Source organism: Bos taurus, chromosome 25, assembly GCF_002263795.3.
Source record: "Bos taurus isolate L1 Dominette 01449 registration number 42190680 breed Hereford chromosome 25, ARS-UCD2.0, whole genome shotgun sequence".
Taxonomy (NCBI): domain Eukaryota; kingdom Metazoa; phylum Chordata; class Mammalia; order Artiodactyla; family Bovidae; genus Bos; species Bos taurus.
This window is the reverse complement of record NC_037352.1, coordinates 41,953,888-41,973,398: the sequence shown is the minus strand read 5'-3', so window position 1 is coordinate 41,973,398 and position 19,511 is coordinate 41,953,888. Positions and strand designations below refer to the sequence as shown.

Below are 19,511 nucleotides of genomic sequence, written 5' to 3'. Positions count from 1 at the left end.
CTGAGACGTTCCCCTAGGAACTGTTTCTGGATGGTTATTCCCCGTGGTTTCCCAGGTCTCAGCTCTGAGCTGACACTCTGCCCAGCAGGTCGCCCTCCTGGCCCTTAACCGGAACTGCTCGACACACACTCACACCCCGACACGGAGTTCCCAAGTGCCCCACACAGGCGTGGAGACTCCACACTGCTGGGCGCCTGGGCCGGGACAACAGTGCTCCATTCTGAACCTCAGAGCAAGGTCCAAACAGCAAAAACACGCAGCTGGGGGCCTTTGTGACACTCGCCACCGTCAGTGGGGGTGCGGTCAACGTGTCTGTCAGACCCCAGGATGAGAAGAGTGGGGGGAACGCCCGCAGAGGAAACCCCAGAGAGGTCAGGAAAGACACTCAACACAGGGGCCCATGCGAGACCTCCAGACAGACCAGCGTGGGGAGAGCGGCTCCGACGGCGGACAGACAGACACACACAGCACGGACGGACAGAGGCAGACACACGACAGTGTGTGTGCGTGTTCACGGGAACCCACACGCCTGCGTGCACAATGAGCATGTGTATGGTGTGGGGTGGCACTGCACGCATGTGAGCACACGTGTGTGTGTACATGCGCGTGAGCACATCTGTGCATGCGTGTGTGAGTACGCGTGTGCACATGTGTGAGAGCACGTGTGTGTGCGTGCGCGTGAGCACATCTATGCACGTGTGTGCGCGCACGTGTGTGCATGTGTGTTAGAGCACGTGTGTGCGCACGTGTGAGCACATCTGTGCACGTGTGTGAGCACATATGTGTGCATGTGTGAGAGCACGTTGTGTGTGCGTGCGTGTGAGCACATCTGTGCACGTGTGTGTGAGCATGTGTGTGTGCATGTGTGAGAGCAATCTTGTGTGTGTGCACGTGTGTGTGTCCGAGGCGTGCGCGGTGCGTGGGAAGGCACACACCCAGGATGGAGACCTTGCTGAGAAATTCCTCGTACATCCTGCGCTTCCTCAGCGTGCTGCCCTGCGGGGAGGAGACAGAGAAGCAGGTGTTCAGAGGGCTTCACGCCCCAATCCCTCCCACGATCTCCAAATCCCCAAGTGACCCTGAACCCCTGAAAGGAGGCCCTCGGGGTGTTCCATGTCCCGCAAGCCCCTCAAGCGAGCAGGGGTCTGAGGGGCTGCTGCCATGAGGCCCGGACCGCCCGCTCCCCCCAGGGTCTCACACGACGCACAGCCTCACCCAGATTCACGCGGGAAGGGGCGCCACGAGGCCGACCCTCAGGGGGCTTCAGAAGGGCTGGGCCCAAAGCCCACCCCTCACTAGATATCTGCACGCCCTGACCAGCTGCCCACCCTGAGCCTTGGTTTCCTCATCTGGACAATGGGCATCCTAATTCCTGTCCCCACAGGACTCCGTGAAGGCTAGGTGAGCAAACATCAGTCAACCGGCCTGGTGGGGGAACCCCAGCCTCCCAGCCCCAGGGCCCCGCCTCCCCATCAGCTCCCGTGACTCCGTGGTTCGGGGCCAGACCAGCACTGCAAAGGCGGCGTCTCGATTTCAGAATTCTGGAGGTTCCCGGCCTGCCCCCAAGAAGCCCAGAGACTCCCTAGGGCCCCTTCATCCAGCAGAGCCCCCACAGGGCTGGGATCCAATACTCCCTCATAGCTGACCAAGAGGGCAGGGACCAGGCTTCTGAAGTGCTCGGTGGTGGCCATGCAGGGGATACGGCGTCCAGGAGGTCAGCCGCAGAAGCCAGGGCTAGTGGGGCCCGGCGTGCCCATGGCCAGCAGGTCTGGACGCTCACGGGGGCGGCTTGCTCAGCTCAGCACAGCCCCCAGCCGGAGCTGAGCCATCTCAGACCGCGCCGGCCCAGAGAAAGGCGTTTCTTTGAAGGATAATTTATATTCCCGCTGACCTCCCGGCAGCTACGCCCGCCCGCTGGAATGCAGGCGTGTTTGCCCGGCAACTCCAGACATTAAAGCCGCCACAACCGGCCCATCCGTCTCCCGCCGCAGGACGACAGCTGGAGGCGGCCGCCCGGGACCCGCGGATAGGGAGACCCGCCTCCCAGGCTGACCAAGGCGCCTCCCGTTGGAGCTCTCCTCCAGGGTGAGGCGGGGGCCAGCCAGGACCCACACCTGGGGGCTTGTCTGCCAGCAGTGCAGGGGGCTTCATGTCTGGTGAGATGGCGCTACACGGACCCCCAGCGCCAGGACAGGGCCTGCCCGAGGCCATGTGGGAGATGCCAGCGGGGCCTAGACCCGCATCCTGAGTGCTGCTCACAGGACCCAGGCCATCGGGAGGAGTGGGCCCTGGCCCCTCTCAGCTCTGCCTCCCTGGTACCTGCAGCCTCGGCCTGGTCCCAAGTCTGTGCTGCGGTCCCGTCGGGCCAAGGCCACCTACATCCCCCACCTGGTACCTACCCTGCGCCTCCTCCCGCCCCACCCATCACACGCCCGCCCCCCAGCACAGCCCAGCCGGACCCCCGCTGACCCTGACAGACGGACGGGGGTCAGAACGCGCTTCCTGGCGGCCTGCCCCACTGTCAGCAAGGGGCATGACCCCCCAGCCCCGACCGCCTGGCACAGCCCGAGGCCACCCCGAACCCACTGCCCAGCGAGAGGCTCCTGCTGCTGCACCCCGCGGGCCCAGGAGCAGGCCTGTCCTAAGACGGGAACCTAAAACGTCCATGCAGGCCCCCTGCCCTGTCCCAGCCACACGGTCTGAGCTGGCCCTAAGGATGGGAAGGAGACCCGGGTCCTGGGGGACAGCAGGGCTCTGGTCAAAGCACACACACCCCGGACAGCGCCGCCCGAGGCCCCTGGAGGCTCCCGACCCCCAACCCCTGACACCTGAGTCCCAAGCGTTCACAGCGCTCCTGCCTGCCAGGCACTCGGGGCGCAGCTCGGGGGACGGTGTGGGCCCGCCAGGCTGAGGAGGCATCTACGGCAGCTAAGGTGACTCTCCAAGCTGGACCGACTGCCCCTAGCACCCTGTCCCCTGTACACAAAGGCCCAGCCAGCCCTGCAGCGCGAAATGAAGCCCCCACCACCTGGCCAGCTCCCACGAGGAGTGGGCCTGAGGCCCCGCCGCCCCACGTCACGGGTGGGAACAGGGGCCGAAGCACGAGGAGTGGACGCCAGGCCCCACCGCCCCACATCACGGATGGGAGCAGGGGCTGAAGCACGAGGAGTGGGCCCCAGGCCCCACCGCCCCACATCACGGATGGGAGCAGGGGCTGAAGCACGAGGAGTGGGCCCCAGGCCCCGCTGCCCCACATCACGGATGGGAGCAGGGGCCGAACCACGAGGAGTGGGGGCTCAGGACACACTTCCAAGGGTCTCGGGTCACCCCAGGCAAGCGGGGCTCTGGAGCCCCTAGCCCAGCCTCTGCAACAGGATTCTACACGCGTCAGCTCCAACTGGAGGCCTCATGTAAAAGAGTCAGGGTGAACAAACGGTCCTGACACTGGAAGGAGAGAAGGCTGGGGGCTCTGGGCCCTGTCCGGGGCCTCGGGGGGCAGGCCCCACTCTGCTCGAAAGTGGCGGGTGTGGCTGGTCTCACCGAGCTTCATCCATCCGTCTGTACCATGCAGAGCGGGGGCACGTCCCGGATGGGCGTGCTGGGGTTCAGAGGTGGGTGGTCCTCTCCCTGGGGACACCAGCCCCCACCCGGCGTCCCCCACGCGTGTCCAGCTCAGGGTCCATTCATCGCGCAGCAGGCACACCCATGTCCGCCCAGGCCACAGTCTGATGCAGAAGCGGCCACCGTCACGGACACTCCCTTCTGAGTGGGCCGCACTGTCATCGTCCTCCCGAAACACAGGGCTCCGCCGGCTCCGGGCACGGCCGCGGCTATTCTTAGTGCCCAGGGATCCAGAATTAAAACAGAGGAAGCGCCGGCTGCCTTGGTGGTTTGGGAACTTCCCTGAATATAAGGTTCCAGGCACGGAAATCCCACAGCCAAGAACGACTTGGTGTGGACAGCGGTAAAGGAACAATGGCTTATGCAACGGGGCCAGGTGCGCCGGAGCAGCCAGCACGGGGGAGGGTGCCCTCCGGGGGAGGCAGGACCAGGCAGGTTTGAGACCAAAGAGAGGGGGCCGCATTCCACGAGGACGCACCTCGCTGGGCAGGGCAGGGCAGGGCCTCCGGGCACACGGCGGGCGGCCAGCGGATGACCCCAGAGTGTGTGGATGAGGAGCTGCACGAAACAGAGGCCTCCAGGACTGAACTGGACCCCAGCGCATCACAAAGGACCAGGCGCAACAGTGGGCCCCTCTAGAGGGGCCCCCAGGACAAGACCGCTGTGCAGGCTCAGACGAGACTGAGCGCACAGGGCCTGTCCTGCACGTCCCGGAGCTGCCCCAACCACAGCCCCCCGGAAGCTGCAGGGCCCAGCTTGTCTTTGGGAGACGACCGAGGCCTGAGGGCCCGTGGCAAGGGCACGTGAAGCCCCCGGGTCTCCCGGCAACGCATCCCCTCGGTGACCTCCCTCCAGGCCGGCAGGCCCACTGGGGGCTGTCCTCAGCCCAGGCCCTCCAGTGCCACCAGCTCAGAAAAGCACCTGAGCCAGCAGTCACCCCGGGGGAAGATGACAGGCAAGGAGCGTGACTCCCTCGACGAGCCGGTGCTCAGCTCTCAGGGGCCTCAGGCCGGGGACCTGGGCCATGAGGGGACTCCCCGAGACCAGCGCGGCACCCCTCACCCTGCCCGATCCAGAAGGCTCTCCACGCTCACCCGGAAGGCCCGGGAAGGCCCCTGCCACTCCTCTGCCCACACTCCTGCAGGGGCGCCTGGTGCAATGGGAGTCTGAGCCCAGGACCCCTGGGGGCTGAGGGCCCAAGGACCCAGCCCTCCCACCACTGCCCCTTCCCTGAGATCCGGCATCCTGGCCATCTCCCTACTGGTCCACACACAGACCAGCCAGGCCTGCACCCCAGGGCCTCTGCAGCAGCTGCTCCCATTGCCCAGACACTCTCCTCCCGGACAGCCAAGGGCTCCCTGCTGCAGGCCTCTCAACACCACCGTGTCGCGGGGGACCTTGGGGAGGGGGCTTCAGGGCCTTCCGTGAAACAGCGGGCCCTGCCCCCTCCTACCCCTTCTTCTCTGTCTCCCTCTTTGGAAACGTCGCCAGGAGACATGCCTGCTCGGTTGTCTCCTCCACCAGCACGCCAGCCTCCCCGACCCCTGGCGGGTCCCTGCACGAGGGCCAGGCAGTGAGTGTGCAGGATGAACACCGAGTGGGCAGGGGAAGGCCCAGCCGCCTCTGCCTGGGAAGGGCCCCCTCCGCCCAGGAACTCATCTCCAGAGCCCTTGGTGAACACTGGCCCTGTTGTTCCCAACAGCCCCACATGCACAGGCGTGCGCGGCTACACCCAAAACGTGAAGAGAGGAGGTGGCTGCATGTAAGAACACCTAGAACGACTGTCGCCCAGTAAGGAAGCAGAGAGGCCTGCAGCCTGCCCAGGACTGTGGTCCTCCTGCTGCCCCCGCAGACGCTGGGCTCCTCCCGGGAACTCACTCCACCCCCTTGGGGAAAGTTACCTTATGGCACAGAAAGGCAGCTGGAGCTCCAGTCATCACAACCACACTCCAGACTGTTTTAAGGGGAAGGGGAAGGAGAGCAAAGGAGCCTCCCCAGCTGCCTGCCTGTCTTTTGGGTAAATTTCCAGAACCACCCCCCAACACTCGCCCCCCATCTCATCCCACCTCATCCCACCCGGACACAACCAGGGTTCCTATGAGATGCTTGGCAGGTGTCAGACTCAACTGGTGCCCTCCCAGCCCTGGTGGGGCACCCCTGAGGCGCCGCTCACTTGCTCACCATGAGGATACGCCGGTAGCTGTCCCGGTCAATGCCCCAGAGCTTGAGGTCCGTCTTGGCCTTCACGGTCGCTGCCCTGGGGGTGCCGTAGATGAGGGCCAGCTCCCCAAAGCTCCCGCCTTCACTGATGCTGGTCACCCACTCTCCGTTCACGTACACCTGCAAGGGTCAGGGGACAGTGTCGGGGGCCTGGGGTCACCCGCCCTCTGTCCACACACACCTGCAGGGCATGGGGACTGGGGGCTGAGGTCACTCTGCCACTTGCTGCATGGGGAACCCTCCACAGCACCCCCGGGGGGCAGGAGGTCCCTGCACCCCCAATGCCTCACAGGTGGTGGGACTCAGCTGTGCTCTGCCCTGCCCAGGACCAGCCAAGGTGCCCACCTCACGCCCAGGCCCGCCCAGACCAAGGCTGGACAGGCACAAAGGTGGGGATGCCGTCGGTGCCGACCCCGGCCAGGCCCCAGGGGATGCACCACTCAGGACCCCCACCTCCCAGGCCAGGCCGCACTCTGCTCCTCACCAGCTGGAGATGGCCACCTGCTGGGCCCCGGGGCGGGGGCCACCCCACCAGGCATCACCCTGCCGGGATGCTCACGCCCCACCTAGGCGACCCCTCCAACCCAGCCGCCTCATTCACAAGCTGCCCTCCTGTCCGTAAAGGCTCCATGTAGCAGCTGGGCCCTCACTCACCTCCACTAGCAGGCCCCGCGGCCCAGGAGGAGCCAGGCCCCCAGAGTCCCCCGGGGCCCCCCCGTCCCTCGGGCAGCGCCCAAGCGCCCAGGCCTGCGGTCAATGGGAGTGGAGGCCAGCGCCCAGGGCTGAGCCCAGAGGCGGACAAGGTTCCCTTTCAGCTGGCGAGGGCGGTGGCCTCGTACAGTGTCGCGACTATGCATTGACTGCAGGTCCTCGTCCTGCCAGAATGGCCCGGATTGTTCATTATGTGGATTCGCTTACTATCAGCTAACACAACCTCTGTTCATTGCCTCGGTGTCAATGAGCTTAAAGAATGGCTCCCATTGGCAAAAAGCGTGCGTGTCGGGGAAGAATGGATTGCGACGAATCATGGAAGCAATTCTTATAGACTCAATGACACATTATCTTGACCATGACTGAGGCTCAGAATCGCCCGTCTGTGGGCGCCACGCCGGTGATACTGTGTGCGGTGTGAGCAGGGTGGGGAGAAGGGCCGGCCTGCTGAGCACAGGGCGTCAGGAGGACGATACGACACGCAACCCTTCGGGGAGCCCCCCAGGCGGGGACCTCCTCCCACAAGCACTGGCCCGCCCCGCCGGCCTGCACAGACCCGCCAGGAGCCAGAGGAGACACAGCAGCTCCCACGCGGCGAGGCCCTGGGGCCAGGGCGAGGCCCATCCTCCCACAGGCAGGGCGCGTATCTGCCAGGCTCTGCCCCGAGATGCTCTCCACCGGCACGTCCCCGGAGCCTCCGGTTGTCCCAAAGGGACCAGAGTCCACAGAGGGGCAGGCACGGCGCCGGGGCCTGGCCTGGCCGGCCCTCCACATACGGGGCTCACATGTCCGCGGAGCGTGCGCGGCTCACATGTCGTGTCCGTAAAGCCCACGCGGGGCTCGCGTGTCTGTAGCACCCTTTCTGCCTGGACACGACCCCATGTGTGCAGCGCTGAGCTGTCCCGCCACCCAGGTCAGGCACTGAACATCTCCCGGGGCCAGGATCTCCCAGGGCCCTCCCGCGCTTCGTGCCCGAGGGTGTCCGTGGGGCAGCTGGCCTGGGCCCCCACGCTGCATGCCGAGTGCTGGGTTTGGCCCACAGTTCTCACGGCCGCACCAGCACTACTCGTGGGTGATGGACGCCGCCCAGCCTCAGCTCTGATGCGGCCACGAAGCTCCCCGCAGGTGACTCAATGCCCTCCTCTCTCACGCGTGAGGCAAGGTGGGGACCCCCGGTCCGCTGAGCAGCACCCCCAGTCTGCACCAGCTCACCCTCCCCCTTGGCGCCGGGTCACCACAGCGCCGCAGCCTCGGGGGAAGAGGGAGCCACTGCCTTGGGTGCCTGTGGGGCAGGCCGGCCGCCCCATCACCCCCTGAAGAGACAGGGCCCCGGGAGCAGGGCAGGCGCTCAGCAGCCCCGCTCCCCCATGGTGCCCCGAAGAGTGGGCAGGTGGCCGCCACTGCAGGGCACACCCCAGCGAGGGCAACTTGGCCAGAGCGCGTCCCTGGGGGCCATGAGGACCCCTTTCCTCACTAAGCCCCGACCGCATCCTCAGAGACGTCAGAGAAAAGCATTGTGTAGAACCAAGGAGGGGCCAGGCCGCCCCCCGAGCACAAAGGCCCATCCTTCTCGGGACACTGGCCGCTGTCAGCACGGCCGCGCAGCGCCCGGCCCCACCCGGCTGGCACGCACAGGGGCTCCCTCGGGCTTTGTTTCATTCTTGTTGTTCCTTCTTGTGTAGGGAGGGGCGGGAGGCCGCACTGGCGGCACCCACGCTCCCGGCGCCACTGCAGGGTCTCCAGGCACCCCAGCCGCTGTTCCCGCAGGCTCATTCAGTCACTGGCACCCCGGGTCACCCCAGCGCCCGGGGTGCCCTGCGTGTTCTCACCGCTGGCTTCAGCAGCAGAAAACACGCAGATTCCAGTTCACAGGGACTCACTGACCAGCGGCTCAGCAATGATTATTCAGATGTGATCGTTCTTAAGGGCTCCCCTGGTGGCTCAGCTGGTAAAGAATCCACCCACAATGCGGGAGACCTGGGTTCCATCCCTGGGTTGGGAAGATCCCCTGGAGAAGGGAAAGGCTACCCACTCCACTATTCTGGCCTGGAGAAGTCCACGGACTATAGTCCATGGGGTCGCGAAGAGTCGGACACGACTGAGTGACTTTTTCACTTTCAATTGTCCTTAAAACAAGCTGCAGGCACCGGAGAGAAAGGAGGAAGATGATTCAGGGAAGAGCCACCATACGAGACTTTCGAGGGGCAAACTCAAGCCCAGCCCAAGGGGTCCTGTGCAAAGACCAGGGGTGAAGAGAGTTGGAGGCAGATGGGACAGGACGTGCAAAAAGCCCGAGGCAGGACTGGACTCGGAAGATCCGTATGCAGCAAGACCGTGTGGGGAGGCCACGCAGAGAGGCCACATAGGGGCCACGAGGTGGAGGCCACGAGGGGGCACGTGGGGGCCACGGGGGGAGGCCACGAGGGGCCAAGTGGGGAGGCTACACGGGCCACCAGGGAGAGGTGTGTCTCGGGACCACTGAAGGTTCTGGCAGGGCTGAGGCCAGCTCACAGCCAGGACGCACCCCCTGCTACAGCTGGAGCCCAGCTTGGGGCGCCCAGAGGAGAGCAAGGGTCAGTGAGGGGTGTCCCAGACTTTGACCAGGTTCCTTGACAGGTGGTCTGCAAACCAGGTGCACAGCATAGCCTGGGAACCTGCCCCCCAACAACGACCGACCGATCCAGAGCCCCGGGGGTGCGGCCCAGGATGTCGGCAGGTGACGCTGATGCCCACCCACCGTGGACCAGCTCTTGTTCCAACGTTGGACAGAGGTGGAGGTGGTGACTAAAGACACAGGAATCTGCTTGATGACACCCCCAAAGCAGCACCACGGTCCCAGCCCCACCTATCCAGACAGCCAGAACACATGAGGCTGCCTGCCCGCCTGCTCCTACCCACAAGGACACTTCAGTTCAACATGCGATGCCACAGAAAATAGAAAATCCATTGAAGCAACTGGGTAACTGGAGACAGTCACCGAGTGACCCACTTGCTGGAGGGGGTGTCGTCCCACGACCTCAGACCTGCCCCCTCCTGCAGGTATTTCCCACGTAACCCGGAGCCGCCCGGGCGAGGAAGCAAGCCGGGCGTGCCAGCTGCTGTTGTTTTTGGTTCCACAGGCGATGAGAAAAGTTAATGGCCCAGCTCCTCCGCGTCCCGGGCTCCAGCCACAAAAAGTGGGGGCGTCTGGGCAGGTGAGCCCAGGTCCACAGCCGCTCTTCCAGGGTAAACCGGGTCGCGAGCCTAAGGCCTCTTTAGTCCAAGAGCCTGGAGGGGTTGGGGGGCTGACTGACCCGTTTCGCCTGAGAGCAGCTCCCCCAAGTCTCTCTGCTGGACCCCGTCTGTGGAGCCCGAGCCACGTGGGTGACGACATGGGGTCAGCGTCCTCTCCCCGGTGACCGGCCACCAGCTTGGTCCACTCTGTGGACCCGCCACGCTCTCGGCCCTCCCCGGCAAACCTCACACTCCCCGGGGGTCCACAGGCAGGACCCCATCGGGCCCCTGTCCCGTCTGGAGGGCCACGTGCTCCAGGGTGACCGCGCAGCCTGTCGGGGGCCCAGTGTGGAGTATGCATAGGGGCCGACGCCCTCCCCAAGCTCTCGTCACGTCACCAGCACCACGGGGGGGCTCTGGGTCACCTGTTCCCCCATTCCAGAGCAGCTTCTGGCCACAGTGGGGTCTCCAGGGCCTCCTCAGAGACCCAGGAGGGTGAAGGTTCCCCAGTTGCCCTCTGTGGGTGAGACACTGCAGGAAAGCTTCACAGCCAGTTGGGGGCCACGGCCGCCCTGCACCTAGGAAGTGACCAGCCAGCAGACAGCACCCAGAGCAGGATGCCCAGGTCCCACACGGCCCGTCGTCCACAGCAGCGCTGGTCACAGCGGCAGCCACGTGGCGGGCACGATCGCTGATGAACAAGACAGGGGTCCTTTCCGTGACTCGGCGGACAGGCCCGGAGCTCTGCCACCTGCTGCAGCATGGACCAGCCTTGGGAGGCGACGCTCAGTGGGGTGAGCCCGACCCAGGGCAGACGCCGTGTGGCTCCGCCCCTACGAGGCCCCTGGAGGCATCAGGCTCACAGAGATGATGGAACACAGCGGGCAGGGGCTGGGGAGGACCCGGGGTTAGACTTTAACGCGGACAGAGTCTCAGTTTGGGAAGACGAGATGTCCTGGAGATGGTGGTGGGAGGGCCACGTGACAATGTGAATGTGTTCACGGCCCCGAACTGGACACCTAAAGGTCAAGATGCAGCTTTTACGGTGTGTGTACTTTACCGACCGAAAAATAAAAACCAGAACACCCGGCGAGCAGGCTGACCGGCCATGACCCACGGAGCCAGACGGCCTGGGGCGCCCTGTCCCCCGAGGCCCCCCCACCTCTGGAGGCTGGACGCGGCTGTGCCCACAGACGTCTGGTGAGGTGGGAGGGGCCCGGGCCAGGGCAGAGCCCGGGTACGGCAGGCTCCCCCCAGGAGGCCCCAAAGCACCAGGTGCCCGGACGGCCTGGCGGGAAGGAAAGTGCTCCTGAGCCACGAAGCTGGCCGTGGAGCGCCCTTCCAAGTGGAAATGCTATGTTCCATGAATAAAACAAATTGGGAGATATTTTTATACTTAGGAAGACGGATTATAGCTCTCGGCGGTACACACGCTGCGGCCGGCACTGTCCGCATCTCCCTGGAAAACCGTAATTTAAACCGAGCTGGTGCTTCTGGCATCCGGTCAGCCGGCCACTGCCCCCAGGGCACTGCTGGCGAGGGGGCAGCTTTCAGAAGGGGGCTCTGGATGGCCACCCCCAAGCCCTCCTGTTAAAGGCAGAGTGGGGCCTCTGAGGGGGGCCCCAGGGTGTCTTGAGGGCTTCAGGGTCACAGTGCAGTGGGCCTGGCCTCTGCTCCCCAGAGGCCCCTACAGAGCCCCCAGGACCCTCACACGCTTCCGGTCCATGGTCCACGGTCACTTCCCCACCCCTGAAGGCAGGGCCAGAAGCACGGCTCCAGACCAGGAGAAGCTGCACTTGCAGACCCGGAGCAGGGACGACAGCCAGGGTCAGGACGCATCCGGCCACTCTGCCCCCGGGTTCCTGATGGAGCACCTCTGGTCCTCTGCACGTGGCCGCCCCCACGGCCCACACCTCAGGCTCCCAGCCACCCCGCACCCACCGGCCACTGGAGGAGCCGCTGAGGCCGACACAGGGACAGCCTTGCAGTCACCACCTTGCCCCATCTGGGCCGACAGCCCGAGCTGGAGACCACAGCCAGGAGGCAGCATCCGCCCACGGGCCTGAGCATCTGGGCTCCAGGAGCCGGGGGTGGGGCTCCATGCTAACCTTCTGGGCTGACATAGAGATGCCGTGGCTCAGGCATGTGGGCCCAGGTCTGTGTGGAGGACGTAGGCAGGGGCGCATGTCTCACGGGACCCCAACACCCTTCAGGTTGCTAGACAGACAAGGACGGGACTCTGGGCCACAGGGAGGCCGTGCCCATGTCTGCTGGCCAGGGAGAACCCAGGCTTGATCATCTCAACTCTCAGGGAGCCCCATGCTCTGGGGGAGCCCAATGGCTCTGCGTGGGTGGGGTCCTAAAGGATGGGTAGGAGTTTGCAAGGCAGAGCAGGGATAAGAACAGGACAGGACGGCCAGAGGCTCACTGGGAACTACCTTCTCAGCCGTCTCCCCCACCCCCACTACCCCGAGGGCAGGGCCATGTCCCCAAGAGTGTATCCTCAGGGCTCTGCAAGTGCCCAGCAGGAGACAAGCGCTCGCTAGACATCTGAGCCAGAAAACGAGGGCCAGATGGAGGGCAGAGGCCTAGGAGCGGGCGAAACTGGCAGAGCTCAGGCCCCGAGTGACTTGGGCCCGGGCCACGAGTCCGCAGCCCTGCGGGGGCCCTGGCGGCCGGGTCCGAGGCGCTGCAGCCCATCTTTCTCTCTGAGGCTGGCTCTGTGACCGGCTGGCAGCCGGGGTCAGCCAGCCTGCGGCCTCCCCCACCGCCTCCCCTGGGGCCCTCCCTCCGGCTCCCGCCTCAGTTTCCTCTGTCGGGGGAGACAGGATGGCCCCTGCCTGAGGACTGCTCCAGGCCTGAGCCCGGGATGAGAGAAACCCCAAGCCTGTGTGGCTCGCCCAGAGGTCCCCACACTGTCACCTCCTGTGGCTCCAGAAGATGAGGGCCACAGCCACGTGGACACAGGCTTGCTGCTGGGGGACATGAGGAGAAAGTGCCCCCCACCTGGGATGCCCGGCTGGCTGCTGCCCTGAGGATGGGCAGGTGGTGGGAGCCAGGGGGCTCCGTCTCATGGAGGCTCGGACGGGGGTGTGGGAGCCACCACCCCAGCACTGGCGCCTGGGACCCAAGTCCAACATAGGGTCCTTGAGGACACGTGCTGACTCTGCGGGACCCGGGACAGACTCGCCCTGCGTGTGGGGGGCAGGGGGCTCCAGAACGTGTGCAGCCAGCCTTAAACAGACACCCCAAGGTCAGGTGTGCAAGCTGGACTGAATCACGGCTACAGGCAGAACCTCAGGGGAGGCGGACGGCTGGCAGCCCACGTGGGGGACACGCTCATCGAGCCGACGGGGAGGCGGGAGGGGGCGCGGGAGGGCAGACAGCAGCACAGGCTGAGTCGCACGCTCGGAGGAGCCCACGTGGGGCCCCGGGGGAGGTCGGGGCTCAGCCTGCAGTCAGGTGATGGAGGAGGTGCTTCTCCAAACAGGGCCTGGGCCCCCCCGCTGGAGACTGGGCAGTAAAGAGAGGACGCGAACAGAATCGGAGGGCACAGCATCCCGGGACGGACACAGCCTGGTTCCACCACAACGCCAGAGCCACGGGGCCCCTGGGCGTCCGAAGCGCGTGAGGTGCGCCAGCCTGTCGGGTCAGGCCCCCAGGGCCGCGGTCGGCTCAGCAGGAACTGACGGCAGGGGCCGTGGCCGGACTGACACCGGCTGCCCTTACCCCACTCTCGCTTGGATGTGCCTGCAGTACCTTTAACGTGAACTCTGTGGCTTCTGGGCTGAAAAACCGGAAACACACCGCCCAGACCGGCCTTCTAGGCCTGAGTGTGGGCACAGACAGGCGCTGCCGTCCAGAGAACGTCGGGGATACTCACGTCCACCTCTCCCTGGTCGATCACGTAGAAGTTGTCCCCTTCGTCCCCTGCGAGGGAAGAAAAACAGACGCGTGATGTGAGGAGGCGGGCTTTCGTCTTTCTGGTAACGAACCATCTTACGACGCTGCTTCCTAGATCTCTGCCAAGCAAGGCCGAGTCTCACCCATCTTTAAAAATACTTAAGTGGAAGCTGTGCGTACGAAGGTGGTGAACACAGTGACCTACTTCACACTCGTCGGGAAACGGTTACCACAGTCAGGCTGGCAGAGCGTCCTCTCCTGACACCACTGCCATCTGAAGTCCACGGCCGTCGAGCCGCCAGGACTCAGTACAGCTCCTCAATTTTTTTAACGATGAGAAGGTTATCCCGTGGCTCAGCTGTAAAAAGAATCCGCCTGCCAATGCAGGAGAGACACAAGCTCGATCCCTGGGTCAGGAAGATCCCCTGGAGGAGGAGATGCCAGCCCACTCCAGTATTTGCCTGGATAATGCCATGGACGGAGGAGCCTGGCAGGCTGCAGCCCGTGGGGTCGTAAAGAATCAGACATGACTGAGTGCCGAGGCTGTCAGACCACATTCACACATGCTAACTTGTGAAGTGGACTGTTACGCAGGCTCATAGTGACCTGTCTCAAGGACAGACAATAAGAGTGTCGTGATAAATACATCCGTAAGTAAATAACCAGCCCTTCGCAGGGGCTCCTGGCGGCGTACCTTGCTGTATGACGGTCTCCCCGGCGATGTGTGTGACGGGGAACATGGCGTCGAATATGTCGCTGCAAAAGAAAGCATGAAGTGTGGGGGCCGGGGGGGCGCTGGGGGCCGCCCTGCCCTCCACACGGCTCCTGCTCCCTGGCTCGGAGCAGGTGAAGACCCCAGGGACCCCTGCCCTGCACAGCCTGAGGATTTATGAAGACGGGATCATTCGGGACAGACTCCACTCACAGAAGACAAAGCATAAGGGGACCATTCCCACGAGGACACGGCAACCAGTCCTGACTCCATTTCTACCTTTTTCCAGGGAAACCCTTTCCATCGAAGGGAGTTGAGATGCTGGACACAGAAACAGGAAGAAACCAGACTCTTAACTGCTCGCTTAACGGGCACAGAGGCTCGAGGCTGGCGCGGGGTGTGCCCACCAGGCAGCCTGGCTGTTTTGTCTCCCGAGTCTGCTGTGAGATGGACCCTCAAGCGGGATGGGGGTGCAGGGAGCTGGGGACGTGGGGGAGCACCCACGTCCGCCGAGGAGCCTTTACCTGCTCTGGACAGCAACCAGGTGCAAACGCCAGGGTCCAGACACTGGAATCCAACCACCAACCACCATCCCTAGGGAGGCCACCAACCCCCGGGCACATGTCTCCCCAGAAGAGAAGTGAGACGCTGGGCCCCTTGGGCAGGGGGTTCTCAGGGGTCTTGGAAACGGGTCAGTGGAGGAGCCCCCAGGAAACAAACACAGGGCCAGAAACCCAACCGGCCTGCGCCCGCCCGCTCCCCGGGCCCAGGAAATATAAACACGTCTGAAAGCCGTTGCTTTCGTCTATTTAAACGCTTCTTTGTCTCCCTGCAGGAGGGGGCGGGGGGAGCAGGTGAGGGAGGGTGGGGTGCGGGAGACCCCAGACCGACCCGCACGGACGCCGTCCTCTGCTTGGCTGAGTCTCACTCCTGCCTCCAGACACACCTCAGCCCCCGAGCCCCGCCTCCCCGACACTGTCGGTGGGGATGCAAATTGGTGCCACCACTATGAGAACAGTATGGAGGTTCCCGAAAAAGAATAAAAATAGAGCTGCCATATGATCCTGCAATCTTACTCCTGAGAGCGGGACTGGAGAAATTTCTGATTCAAAAAGACACGTGCAGCCCAACATTCACAGAAGCAGTGTTTACAACAGCCAGGACGTGGAGGCAACCTCGGTGCCCATCAGCAGAGGGACGATTCACAGAAGCAGTGTTTACAACAGCCAGGACGTGGAGGCAACCTCGGTGCCCATCAGCAGAGGGACGATTCACAGAAGCAGTGTTTACAACAGCCAGGACGAGGAGGCAACCTCGGTGCCCATCAGCAGAGGGACGGATGAGCAAGACGTGGTGCATCTATGCGATGGAGTATTGTTGTTTTTGTCGTTCAGTTGCTCAGTCGTGTCCGACTCTTGGCGACCCCATGCACTGCAGCATGCCAGGCCTCCCTGTCCTTCACCATCTCCCAGAGCCTGCTCAAACTCATGTCCATTGAATCATTGATGCCATCCAACCCTCTCATCCTCTGTTGTCCCCTTCTCCTCCTGCCTTCAATCTTTCCCAGCATCAGGGTCTTTTCTACCCTGGAATATTACACAGCCATAAAAAAGAATGAAAGCCTGCCATTTGCAGCAACATGGATGGATTTGGAGAGCTTTAGGCTAAGTCAGATAAAAAAAATACCATATAATCTTACTTATATATGGAACCTAGAAAAAAGAACACACTAGTGAATACATCGAGAAAGCAGCACTCAAAGGTACAGAGGGCTAGTGGCTGCCAGTGGGAAGAGGGGGCAGTGCGGGCAGAGAAGAAAGAGGCACAAAGACTCTGTAGAAACTAAATAAGCCACAAGGATGCACGGCACAGGGGAAGCAGCCAGTATTTTGCAGTAACTATAAATGGAAGATCACCTTTAAAAATTACGAATCACCATGCTGTACACCTGGAACACATATTGTAAATCAACTAGAACTCAATTAAATAAACAGCACTGAAGAATCCCAACTCGATACATTTCTGGGAAAAAAAAAAGAATCATGCAAACAGAGCCGTTCCATCTTGGGCTTGTTACTCTCAGCCCGAAAGTAGATTAAATGTTCGTCACAGCTAATTCCAACAGCACAGACTGTTTGGCTTTTGCTTATTTTAAATCTAAACCCCACTGCCCAAGTGCCATTTTAAAATAAGGCTAATTCTTGACTTGCAACTAAATGTTTAGAGCACATCCTGCTGGTAAGTTACTTGTTTTGACCTTGGAAACCAGACGTCCGAAGCCACTATGGTCAAGCCAGTGGCCAAGGCCACCGAGCAAGGTGCCTGGGAAAACAGTCCTGAGACGAGGCGGGAAGAGGCTGTCTGGGGTCGGGGTGGGCCTCGGCCCTGAGATGCCCCCAGCCTGGGGGGTGGGCACTGGGCGTGCCTAGTCCCAGCTCCCAGAACATCCACCCCCGGGAGGGCCGCACCGCGCTGACACCTCCCAGGCCATGAAGGGTTCTCAGCCACCTGCTGTCCCCATCCTGGCAGAAGCCAGACCCTGGCCCTGCAGCCCTGGGGTGAAAGCACTCTGCCATGGAAACCAGGCCTTTCTGGAGGGCCACCTCTGCAGACGAGAAACGTTCTCTCTGATGGTCGGAGAGCCCCCACTCCTGGGGTGAAATATCAGCCAAGTCCTTCCAGCCTCTGTGATCTGACTTCAAACCTGCTCTCAGGACGGCTGGCCTCCCAGATTCGACCACGTGGAGCTGGGGGCTTGGCGTGGCCCCAAACCCCAGGGCCCAGCAGAGGGGTTCTGTGGTGGCCCGGACCAGCCTGGGCGGTGCCGTGGCCCCCGCTGCCTCCGACGGGCATGCGAGCACCGCTGGGAGCCACAGGCGTCTTAAAGCCCAGATGCAGATTAGCGGCCCTGAGTTCACAGCAGTGGGGATCGCTCTTGTTGAAGAGTCCTCCCCCTTCTCCCTTCTTCCCTGAGCTCTGGGGCTTGTACTGAGATTTGAGAGGTTTCCTTTGGGTTGTGGGCTTCCCTGATGGCTCAGTTGGTAAAGAAACTGCCTGCAATGCAGGAGACGTGGGTTCGATCCCTGGGTCGGGAAGATCTCCTGGAGAAGGGAATGGCAGCCCACCCCAGTATTCTTGCCTGGAGAATGCGATGGACAGAGGAGGCTGGCAGGCTACAGTCCATGGGGTGGTGAGAGTCAGACACGACTGAGTGACTAGACCACCACCACCACCTTTCCTTTGCACGTTTTCTCTTACAACACGGAACCCGGAGGTGTGTGTGTGCCTCAAACCCCCAGGCGGCATCATGCCATGGAGCCCATCCTGTTTCTTCTGTGTTTTTCAGGAGCACATCTGGCTGCTTCTCACTGTACCCTCACGTGGGCAGGGAGAGAGGCTCTCTGGTGTCTTCTTTAAAGAACGTATATACTTATTTACCTGCTGTGCCGGGTCTTACTTGGATCTTTAGTTGGGAGATGTGGTATCTAGTTTCCTGACAAGGGACTGCACCCAAGCCCCTGCACTGAGAGGGCGGAGTCTCAGCCTCTGGACCACAGGGGAGCCCTCGTGTCTTCTTATCCCATCGTTGGAGTCCCACCTCACCTAAACCCCACCGCCCCCCAAATGCCTCCAGGAAGGCATTACTTCAGCAGGTGAATCCAGGGCACACGGTTGGGTCCAGAGCATCCTCTGCCAGATATTTCCATGAACACATTCAGACCTTCTGTCCATAGGAAGGGGGTCCAGCTTGTTTTCCCCGAGGGTCAGCCGACATTCCCAACAACATCCACTGATCACTCCATCCGGGGTTTACGGCCTGATGGGCGTGCCCCTCCAAACTCATTTGAAATTCACACAATGAGCTGGGCAGCTTTCTCATTCTCTATTTTCTGGAGCCACTTGTAAAAGGATGGACGGTTTGCTGAAGTTTTCACAGAATTCATCCATAAAACCTCTGAGACCTGGGCCTCTTTGTGAAGGGAGGTCACCACTGAAATTTGAGTGCTCTATTGATTGTTCATGGGCCAATGGTGCCCCATTTTCAAAGTTAGCTCCCAATATCTAAAAATTGAGAGATCTATAAATATCATAATTTTTGTTTTTTTTTTGGATGGAAAAAAAAGGAATGTCTAGCAACATGGGGCCTTTGTTCTCATGAAGCAAGAACCAGGCCCCCTCCCCACCTGGTGGGAGAACAGGCTGTGTCTGCACGACCCCGTCTCCGGCCCCGGAGCCCAGCCTCTGTTTGCAGCCCCTGCCCTAGGGGCCCCCTGTGCAGAGCCAATGACAGCTGTACGTGTGGCCTTCACCAGGCGGGGGTCGTCCCTGTGACGAGTGCTCCCTCGATGGCAACCAAGGGGCCTGAAGGGACCCGGGGGCTGAGCGTCCAAGGAGCTGGCCCGCAGGGCATCGGGCACAGCCCTGGGCACCGCAGGAGAGCACCCAAGATGGCAACAGCCCTGTCTGTCCCACCAGGAGCCACCATGGCGATTCCTGCTGGCTCCAAACCCTGCACACACGGGGGCTCCTTCGCCCAGTCCCAGGAGGGACGCCAGCGGTGCGCTCCGCCCCTGGAGCTCAGCCAGTCTCGTGATCCGGTTATGGCCTTCTTATTCCCTTTTATTGGCTGACATTTCTGATATACTGCCGAACTGCTGCTGCAGGTGGCCTGACAGGTAAACACCCCCACCCCCAACCCCTGCAAAGAAACCTGTGGAAGCAAACAGGTTGGACCAGTTCTCCGAGCAAGGCCAGAGGCCACCCAGACCGGAGGGAGACGCCCACAGCCAACGGAGCCGCGCCTGCCCCTTCCAAGGCGGACTCGGCAGGTGGGGTGGTGAGAACCCCCCTGCACCCCGCCATGGACCCCAACAATCTGCCCTTCCTCCAGCATTCTGTATACATGGGGAGGGGAATCCCCTGAACCGCAACAATCTGCCCTTCCTCCAGCATTCTGTAAACGTGGGGAGGGGAATCCCGAACCCCCAAAATCTGCCCTTCCTCCAGCATTCTGTATTCATGGGGAGGGGAGTCCCCTGAACCCCAACAATCTGCCCTTCCTCCAGCATTCTGTAAATGTGGGGAGAGGGAATTCTTGTGACTTTGAGCAAGCGCTGTGACAGTGACCACG

At 62.4% G+C, this 19,511-nt stretch overlaps 1 protein-coding gene across 3 annotated transcripts in view; it reads right to left on the bottom strand.

Annotated features, from left to right (window-relative positions):
• The window catches only part of PRKAR1B (protein kinase cAMP-dependent type I regulatory subunit beta), a 73,576-nt gene that overhangs the window by 16,791 nt on the left and 37,274 nt on the right, over positions 1–19,511 (bottom strand). For all 3 annotated transcript variants that reach the window (XM_059881187.1, NM_001075201.1, XM_059881188.1), the window contains 4 exon segments: positions 14,363–14,424; positions 13,649–13,695; positions 5,803–5,961; positions 936–996 (listed from right to left, as the gene is read on the bottom strand). In XM_059881187.1, coding sequence (XP_059737170.1) covers positions 936–996; positions 5,803–5,961; positions 13,649–13,695; positions 14,363–14,424 — 329 coding nt within the window.